Source organism: Castor canadensis, chromosome 6 (assembly GCF_047511655.1).
Source record: "Castor canadensis chromosome 6, mCasCan1.hap1v2, whole genome shotgun sequence".
Lineage (NCBI taxonomy): Eukaryota > Metazoa > Chordata > Mammalia > Rodentia > Castoridae > Castor > Castor canadensis.
Genome location: NC_133391.1, coordinates 104,338,498 through 104,348,877, shown reverse-complemented (window position 1 = coordinate 104,348,877; position 10,380 = coordinate 104,338,498). Strand labels below are relative to the sequence as shown.

Below are 10,380 nucleotides of genomic sequence, written 5' to 3'. Positions count from 1 at the left end.
CTTAAATCTCCCATGTTGGCTGACTACTACATTACCCTAAGAACTGTTTTCCAATTCACACCCCTCCCACACAGACACACATATCCATCTTTTCATATATTTTGAGTTGAAAACTGAGAAAGCTCATTTGTGCTTGGGGGATAAGTTGCTTTTTAAAAACACAATAAAGTGGAATAAATTTAGCAGTAAAACATTAATTAAAAAAATGCACCACAGACACTGCATCACTAAGAAAGCCAGTAACTTTACTGAATTGTCTGCAAAATACAAATTATACCTTATTTCCAGCAGGAGAAACTTTGAAAATTTCCCACTTTTAATTCACTACAGACAGCTGAATTAAGTCCCTTGAGATACACAGATGTGGTTTAACTTAGTTATAACATCTTGTCATCTAGTGGCGACAAAGTCCAGCTTATGCCGCTGTGAGCCTCTATTTGAGTATTTGTTGCAAATGCTTGTATGCCCTCATTTACAAGCTATTTTAATTACTGTCATTTAATGGAAACAAGTCCCCAGAAAAAGAAAAGGAAGAAAAATGATACAGCAAACCATCTGAAGCAATCCAAGTCCTATGCCTGCAGTGATCCAGGTCTATTTGCTCCAAGAGTACACTGATGCTGCATTCAAACCACAACAGAATCCATCACTTAGCTAAACCTCTCTGAATTAAACTGAGGTATGAATCAATTTGAGGTATGAACAGGGAAGGCAAAAATGCAATACCCGATTATGAAAATAACCAAAATGGATAATTTAATGTAGAAGATATGTGGCTTGGATTGCTCCACATCTTTGGTTAAAACATATTAAGAAAAGCCTTTAATTACATCTGTAGTCTGAAGCATTCGAACAGACACCAGTATTCCAGCAATCTTCAAAAGATCTGTAGTGGCAGGAAATTAACGCCATACAAGTGACGACATCACAGCAGATGGCACAAACGAGAACAGATGAAGTATGCCATGCTTAGGCAACAGCCTTTATTGAGGGTTCAAGTGGCTTCTTCTTTAAAAAATTGTTTTTAAAGAAAGAAATACAAAGCATTTACTCTCTGGAAAAACAAACAACAGGGATAAAGGGGGGCAAAAATGCTATCTCTAAGTAAAAGGATGGATAAGCAAGAGAAACAAGTACATAGAGAAGTGTGAGAGGGCAGACATTCTTTTAAAAAGTGTATTGGGATTTTTAAAATTCACACTTTAGTTAGCTTTTAAATGATCTACGGATGACAGATATTTTCATATTCATCATTACAAAACATTAAATCCACCTTTGGGAAAAAATAAGCCATTTTACTAAAAAACAACAATTTTTAAAAAGATTGAAATGAACAGCCTCCACACGCCAATGCGTACAATATACAGGTTGTGCAGCTTGCGTATATTGCAACACTGTTACCAGTATTTGAGCTTATTATCACCAAAAGTCTTTTAAAGTAGGACTAGATATAACAATACTTGCAGCTACGTAAAATGCCACTTAGGGTTCTTTTACTTGCAGTGAAGAATGTTGTCTAAAATGTTAACTCTAGGACAGGTAATGTAAAATAACAATCCCTCAGGGCTCTGCCCTAAACTTTTGGATACAAAGAATTTACTGTGATTAAAAACCATACTAGCTTTGCAAATACAATAAACGGTAAATTACAGAAAAGGCATAAGGGTAAAGATAGACAGTAACTGTTTACAGAAAGTGACTGATCACAATCAAAATTGTGCTTCTTCTCATTAAATCATCTTTAAAAAAATTCTCAGATTATCCCTTCGCTATCTTGCCACCACTTTAAATGAACTCAGTAGTGGGAGCAAGAGATGACTGGCATCCATTTTCAAGTGATTCTGTTCTCTTCATGTTCTTATAAAACTATTGTCAGAACTGCTATAAATATCCAAGGCTTCTGCTGGTATTTTAGCTTACTTTTTCTTCAGCATTAGAAATTCATGTTTTCTTTGTTTCTGAGGCAAATTGCATGTTAAAAAATTAATATGGCTACTTCTTCATCTTTTTATATAATGACCCTTTCCCACCCACTGGTAATATTCTACTGAAATTGATACACAAAATTGTTTGGAAATAACACAGAACATTTGTGATATGTTTGCATATTTAATACACATCAAGTTATAAGGATGAGTTGTTAGGATGGGATCAAGTCTCTGGTGAGAAAAATGATTTTATGCTTTTCTCTTTGTGTGTGTGTGTGTTGAGTATGCATATTTCTAGGGATGATTTTCTGTTTTTCCTCTGCATAAATGCTATTCTTTCATGCTCCATGGATACCTTTTGTAGTGGGATATATATATGAAATAGTTGATTTTTTTGTTTTTAGCATATAAAACATTAGTACAAGGCAGGTCGCATCCTTTATGCAACCAAAGGTGCATTGTCCTCTAATTATGGATTGAAGATCAAGTTAAGAAAATATAGCCTCATTAATAAGGTCTTTTGGCTTCTGCCACCCAGCGGCAGCCTTTCACAATGAGAAACACATAGCAACTATGCAAGTAAAGGGAAAAAACTGGATAAGAAGTATCCTATACACGATATAGCAGTGTTGATCTTACTGTCTTCTTTGCTGTGTATGTCATTGTACGTGATTAGAGATGAATCGACAGATCTTCACATTCCAAGAGAAGGAAATCATTCCTAGACTGAAGTATCTTTTAAACAATATATATTCACTTTTTTATGGCACTCACTTTTTAAAGGGTCTGAACATTAATTCCTTATAGACGAATATTAGACAAGAGTTAAATTTTCTTGAAAAATTAAAAAAAGGGACATAGAGAGGTTCTTTAATGGGATTTCTTGAAATGGCTATTAAATCTCTTTATTGAAGAAAAAATAGATGACATACATGCTTTAGGCAGAAGTGACATTTGGGGGTCCTGACACACCGGGATTGTTCAACAGTCCTATGTTGCTGACAAGATTGTTAAGGGTCAGTTAAAATAATTAAAATTTGATGACAAGCAACTATCCCTTTACCTGCTTCCTTCTTTTCTAGCACCCAGTCTTTCACATTTTTCTTCTGTGGGAATTTATAACTTATTCATCCAGTAAACTCCATATCACTTATTTCTAGGGCCCCAACAGCTTCTTACTCTGGGCATATTTCTAAGAAACATATTAAATCCTAAGCTGAAAACCAACCATATAATTTAAGATGTGGGCACATTAGGATATGCACTTACTGAATTCCAAGATGCATGGTGAAATGCTGAGATCAGAAAGGGGCCCTGCATTTGATAAAAATGCAAAAAACAAACAAAAATAGTATGAAAGAAACTAATTAGTATATACAATGGATGTCAGTTGACCCAAAAGATTGCTAATGTTTTAAAAACAATTTAGGGTGTTGCAATGTGATATGTTTTAACCCCACAGGTTATCCTTTTGACAGCTGACCTTGAACTTATAAAATGTATGCAGAGTAAAAGAAATCAGAAAGAAAATAGTTACTCGAATGTGCAACTGCACAAATATACCCCCCTCCCGCTATTAAGATAACAAAACTTCTGCTATTACCATAATATTATATATATTAGAAAGCTATACACAAGCATGTTAATTTCACAGATTTTTTAAAAGATTCTTAATATTTTATATAATTAGAAATACACATTTCAAAAACAAAACTTCTACAAAGAGAAAACAGTTATCTTGGTTAGCAAAGCATGGAGTTCTTCATGGCTTAGGGTAGTGCTTTCTATACAAAAAGTCCTTTTTGGTTTTTTACAGGACTGTTTAAAATATTAGCGAAGCTATCAAGGGGGAAAAAAAACACATTTTGGCTTAAGTAAACTACAAAAAGCCACAAATGCTTTGCAAACTCTGTCTTACCTTTTATATGAAAATAAGCAAAATGTAATGTACATATTTTTATATTTTATTTAATAAGAGATGCAGACCCAGATTTATTTATTTAATTAAATATGTTAGCTCTCAAACTCCACATTTGAAATAGGTATGGTCCTCTTTTAATGGTCTTTGATCCTTTTTAATGAGTGCCATACGCCAATGATATGCCTGCAGGTTTGTGAGCGAGCTCGGGATGTTAGGTGACCGGGCATGTTCCTAACATTTACCAATGGCCACCCATTGCCGGGTCTGTTCAAACCTCTGTACATTTTTCTATATGTTGCATAACAGCTGCTCTCTCTTTCAGTAAAGATCTGCCGCTTTTGGCAAATGTTTCCTTTTGTCTATTTACATGTAAATAACGTTGAACCTGCAACATGACACTATCTATTGTAACATACATTTTGCAAAGGAGCACAACAGTGAAAGAAGTTAGCCTTAAAATCTATTTTGTACAAGTGTTCTGTTGTACAACTCAAGTGCTAAGCTTATCTCAGCATTTCTGTTTATCTTTATACTTATCACTGAGGCAATTTAAAAGTACTTTTACAAAACAGAGTACCTGACTTTTTTTTTTTTCCACACACGGCACATATAATGCATATCGACCCCCCTTCCCCATTAAGGTATAGCACACACACACACTGCAAGAAAAAAAAAAACTATTAAGTAATAACGTGATCATGTTGCCCATCCTTCAGAGAGTCGCATGCGCTTGACTGAGGGACTTTCCCTTTCGTCCGGCGAAGGTCTGGTGAGTCCAATGGGGGAGTGGAATTCGTTCCGGTGATCCTCTCGGTCGCTCCCATCATAGGAACTGCTACAGCTGCTCAAGCTGTCAACAGGAGATCTCCCCGCCTCGTGGCGCGTGTGTTGTGGGTATCTCGAAGGGGTGGTGGTACGGTCTCTAGGAGGAGAAACAGGTTCTGACTTGATGTTGAGGCTTTGAGTAGAAGGCAGGGAGAGATTTGAACTCTGAGATAAATGAGTGCTAGTGCAAGCTCTGTAGGAGGAAAGGAAACCCAGTTACAGATGGAGGAGGCCTGGAGGCCCCAGGAACTCACAATTACATAACACATCAGTTTAAAGACTTGCATAGACACCACCAGAGCATGCCCAGAGTGAGGAGAGGTGCTGCGAGGCACTTAGGGCATCGCTGCCTTAGAGCCATTCAGGATGCCTTTGTTGATTTGTCTGGTAGTAATTACAGTATTTAACTAGTCCAGGCCTCATGAATCATCTAGTCTCTGACAGGTTCCCTAAACCTATAGGTTGCTGTTTCAGAAAGACTTAAGACATGCTGCAAAAAGCATTTTCTGTGTCCATGGAAATTCTACACTATTTCCAATTTTTAATTTTCTGAAGTCTTGAGATACAGTGTTTGGCTTTGAATCAGACTTTCTTGATTTACTAATGCCTGTGTTTGAAAATTATTTTAAAAGGTTTATTATCCATATAAACATTTCCCTCTAATTAATAAACACATAGAAAAGGAGTTATACAGTCTTCAGAGAAAGTGAATTCAAATTTCAAATGAATAGAATCCATTAAATGCTACACAATACCTAGAACTGGTGAAAAGCATGGAAGAGGGAAGAGAAGGGGAAGGAAGAAGGAGACTGAAAATTATCTGCAGAAATTTTAAATATCAGTTAAAAGCAGACTTTCTACCCTACTAAATCTGATAAATAATTGGCCTTTTTTCATCCTTTACAGATACATTGGATGAAAATACTGTCTGTTTGCCATAATGTCCTTAATTTTACTGTGGCTAGGAAATATTTCTGGTAGGGTACTTAGTCTAACCACCACTACTAGTAAGTGTTAGTATAATTATTAGTACATTAATTGTCATTAATGGATGAATCTGGTGTTGCTTAAGGAAAGGTTCTTGTAAAGGAGAATGTAGTATGATTTTACTATGTTTATAATCCTTAATCATCACATGTTCCAAGGGAGCATAATTTGCCCTTCTTCCAGAATGTAAGAGAATTTAGATAATTAAAATTCTGGAGAGAAAAATATTAAGCTCTTAAGTGTAGATTAGCAATCAGAATGATTTTGATCAGGATAAACTGTGGTCACATTGCCAGCATCAATATTAAGATGCTTTTATTGTTCTTGCTTTCTGATTGTACTGACATCCATAGCTAGAACCAGCATGACTTGACCATACCATCAAGAGAATACAGTAATCTCTTCTATTGAGGAAGAGTCACAGTAAAGAATCATCCATGTGACACTCCAATTTTAAACAAAAGAAAGCAAGCCCTCCTATTAATGTGTGTAATTATGCTGTTTCCAATGGAGAGAACTGGATAACATTAACAATCAAATTATAAGCAGTGGAGAATAGGTGTATATTTCAAAGGAAATAGGAAAGTAACTTGGGGTTGGCTTTTTGGGAGATTCAATATAGGCTTAAGATGTATAGAGATATAAAATTAGTCAGAAATGAGTTTATCTTTGAGTAATGTTTTATACAAAAGCACCACCTACTGGCAAAGAATTACTTTCCTTCTCTTATTAATGGATGAACGAATGTAGAGAATGATATAAAGGAGAATTATTTGCTTCTTTAATAAGCCTTTCTTTCTCTAGCTTTAGGATCTTACAAAATCAAAGCAATCCTCATACTTATATCAAGATTTCACATTGCATATATGTGATTTTCAATCTTCTGTTTATACCTAGAACTATTTATTTGTAATTTATTATTTTAAAGTATGGATTAGTTTACTAATTTTTCTAAGAGTTTTAATTAAATAATCTTTAAATCAGGAAGATATTAAGATGGGGAGAGGGAAACACCTGTATTTCAAAAGGACCCATAATGGGAGACTATTTTATCTTAGCTCAGAGTTACTTAATGATTCATTTTGATGTTAGGGGAAATCATCTTTTGATTTTGGAAAGCAAGAATCTTCTTTGCTCTGGGTAAGAAACACTATTTCACTAAAATTTAATTAAATGCTTCTACTGTGGATCACACAACTGTTTAATAATGAATGTCAATTAGGAGCCTGAAAATAATATGGCATATCAATAAATACTTTTGTCTGCCTTTTGACATTTAAACTGTGTTTTCTTAGGGAGGGTAACACAGAAAATTTAAAAAAAACAGAGTGAGCTGGATCAGATAAGCAGTTAATCTAGATAAATTAAGGAAAAGATAAAGTGATCAAAGTGATAATTCTTCAATGGCTTTTTGGAAGCTACATTATCCATTAATTTGCTTCATCTCCCAATGTCAGCAGGCTTGTATAGGTTTAGCTATATCCCTTCCCCATGAAAGATAAAACAATTATTGGTAATCCTATCCTTTGAATAAAACAGCCTAAATTAATCTTGTGGTGGGATTTCACTTGACACTGAAAATATACACAAGGATTCAGAGTAGTTTTGGGGATTAAATCTACAGTACTGAATATAAGTGATGTCTTAGTCTCAGTTTTCTTATACTATACTAAGGATACAAAATAGGATGGCAAGTCTCAAATACTTTTTTGAAAAGAAATAGCAGCATTAGAAAACACTTAACTGCATATATGCTAGATTCAAATCTAAGCATGTAAGTCTAGTTGTTCTTGAGAACAAAATATAGACACAGATAATTGTCAAAGATTTCATATGTGTTGGCTGGAAATAAAGAGGCAGGTGGGAAAGTAGGAGTCGGGCATGAAAGTTGCCCTGGTAGGTCTTCTGTTGAAGATTTCATCTACTACACATGCCTTTGAATTAGGAAAATACTCATCCTTTCCCACAAATTGTTCAGAAATCAAACATGACTGGATAGTTTTATTCTTGTTTCTCATAGTCTCCCCCTGGAGATTAGACTATCAAAATATATTTTACCTAATTTTTAAAAAGTCATCTGTACTCAAAATTATTACTACCTGTAGTATGTGGACTAGGATTTGAATTCAGGACTTTATGCTTGCAAAGCAGGTGCTCTACCACTTGAGCCACACCTATAGTTCATTTTGCTCTGGTTATTTTGGAGATGGGAGTCTTATGATTTTCCCTGAGCTGGCCTCAAACTATGATCCTCCCAATCTCAGCTTCCCAAAGTAGTTTGGATTACAGGCATGGGCCACCAGTGCCCAGTTATTTTTCTTTCTGTAAGTTCAGAGTTGAGAAAAACATCTAAAACTTGAGGGTCATTTGCTCAAATACGGGAAGCTCCACTGCCAGTCTGGTCTGTTCCTACATGAGAAAAATTTGTCCTTATCTAATTTTTTTAATATAAAATCAGATGCTGGATATTTTTTAGAGCATGGCTTTGGGGACTTAAAACTTTGAAGGATAAATGGACCCTTTCCCATGGACACAATACGAAGAACTCTTCACACTTTTGCAATTTTGAAAAAGAACTGTAGTAAGCTTTTTGGGCTTCTGGGAATATCTACTTTGTGAAGCAAAAATTTATTTCATTGGCTTCTTTGAAAACTGCATGTGCTTAAAAGAATGAGTCCTAAACACAAGCTTAAGAGACGCTTTGACTTGGAAAATGTATCGATCCTTTAATTGATTTATACTAGAATAAGGCAGCTTGTGTAATTTTATTATTTTATATAAATACTATAACTTGGAATTTTATAAACTACAGTTTATTTGTATACATAGGGTAGTCCATTTGAAGAAATCTCCTTTCAAAAAATGACCATGTGGGTGTGCATGAAAGAGAAACAGAGAGAGAGAGAGAGAGAGGAGGAGTGCTGGCATCAGAAAGACTAAAAGGGTCATCTTATAAATTTGTGGTATAAGGGAAGTGATTAAGTCAATTAAAATTCATAGACTAAATTCAGAGTCAATTTATGCACAATAAAATTTGAGTTGAAAGAAATGGGAGCTAAACAAAATGCTTCACCCTTAAGTCCAGGACTTACTCAGTTTTTCTTATTTACCATTAGGGACAGCAGGAAATTATATTCTCCCCTTAATAGAAGAGAGTTTTAAACTGTAGTGTAATTAAAATGTGTAAATCAGTGTGTTCATAAGTAAAAATGGAAATTACTGTTATTGAAAAATAAAAGAATGCCACATTCAGATGAAATAATATGACTTTTGACATGGATACTTTCTAGGAAAATTTGGAGCTGCAAAAGATGAATTTTATGAAAATGAGAAATAATCAGTCACATTATCACTGACAAAAGCATGTGTAGTTAATTCACTGCTAAGCCATGGCAATATAATGCCACATGGACATACTTTAAATTGGCCAGGTTGTTATTATGTATTTAGTGATAATTACCTGAAAAACTTACTACAATTAATGACTCCTTGGACAGTTAGCATTGAAGGGATAATTTAAATCTTTCATTAAAGAGAAATTTTGTTGGCCAATGCTTAATACAGCTTTCAATGTACTTTCAAGAATGTAGAGAAACAATGTCACGTGAATTTGTTATTATTTACATGAAGGGCTAGATTTTCAGTGACAGTGACTAGTCACAAGATGGCCATAAGCAAATGGTGATTAGATAAAGATGCCATAATCAAAGGACTACTCTATGTTATATCAAGATCATATGAAAGCTAGTGGGGGAGGGGAGAGGAGAAGGAGAAGGGGAAGAGAAATGAAGGTGTGATTTCAACTAGCAGCTTGTATTCTAATCAATGGTTTATTCTCACCTCCTTAGAAATATGGATATGGAACTAGTTAATAATATAACTAACTGCTAACTATAATGAAATCTTTCAGTAGAAGAGTTGTGTAGTCATGTCTGCTGTTCATAAACATATGAACATACAAACCTTTAAATGTCTATATTCTAAAGATTAATTGCAGTTTTGGAGTTATTAAATGTAAACCCAGGTCCTTGGTTAAGTTTTAGGTTTTAAAAAAACAATTTTATAAGAAGTAGTGTTAATTGTATATTTGGGGCACTTTAAGGTTTGAACATTTCCACAGAAATGACAGAAATGTTTTTTATGACAACGACATATCTCAAAACTACCACAAGGGGGCAGAAAGAAACATCCTTTGACCAGAAAACAACAAAAATTATTTTTAAGCTCAAATTTAATAACTAGTATTGTATGTTCTAATTAGTGCTTATATATTAATGTAATAGATAAACAATTATACTATGAATCATTATAAATATATAAAGCCTGTACAGAAATTGAATAGTCCATCCTATGAACATTAAGTTCACATTAGTGAACTTAATGCTAAGTGATTAAAAAAAAAAACAAAACCCTCAAATATCCAAAAAGTTAAAGAACTTACAACTGCAAAGTTCCTATGTGAGCTCTGTGAAAATCTAGCTAAATAAAATTTCTATCAGTGTCAAAAGTGGAAATGTACAGTTAAAGCAATAAGAAAAGAATGTATCCAATTTTTACAGAGCTCCTCATTCTTAGAAAACAAGGGATGCACGGGTTAAGCTACTTAAGGTGTTGGTCTGAATTACTTTCATATTTCTGCAAGGTAGAATTTTACATCATCCAACGGGACATGAAAACACATATTTAAAGACTGCCATTTGCCATTTAAAAACACATTTG

At 34.4% G+C, this 10,380-nt stretch overlaps 1 protein-coding gene across 16 annotated transcripts in view; it reads right to left on the bottom strand.

The window, feature by feature from the left end:
* Window positions 1-224: 224 nt before the first annotated feature.
* The window catches only part of Mef2c (myocyte enhancer factor 2C), a 163,535-nt gene continuing 153,379 nt past the window's right edge, over window positions 225-10,380 (bottom strand). For 13 of the 16 annotated variants that reach the window (XM_074077110.1, XM_074077111.1, XM_074077108.1 and 10 more), the window contains one exon: window positions 225-4,867. In XM_074077110.1, the coding sequence (XP_073933211.1) occupies window positions 4,546-4,867 (322 nt within the window). In that variant the 3' untranslated portion in view covers window positions 225-4,545. The remainder of the gene's footprint in view (window positions 4,868-10,380) is intronic. The other 3 variants (XM_074077117.1, XM_074077118.1, XM_074077119.1) reach the window with 1 other exon arrangement.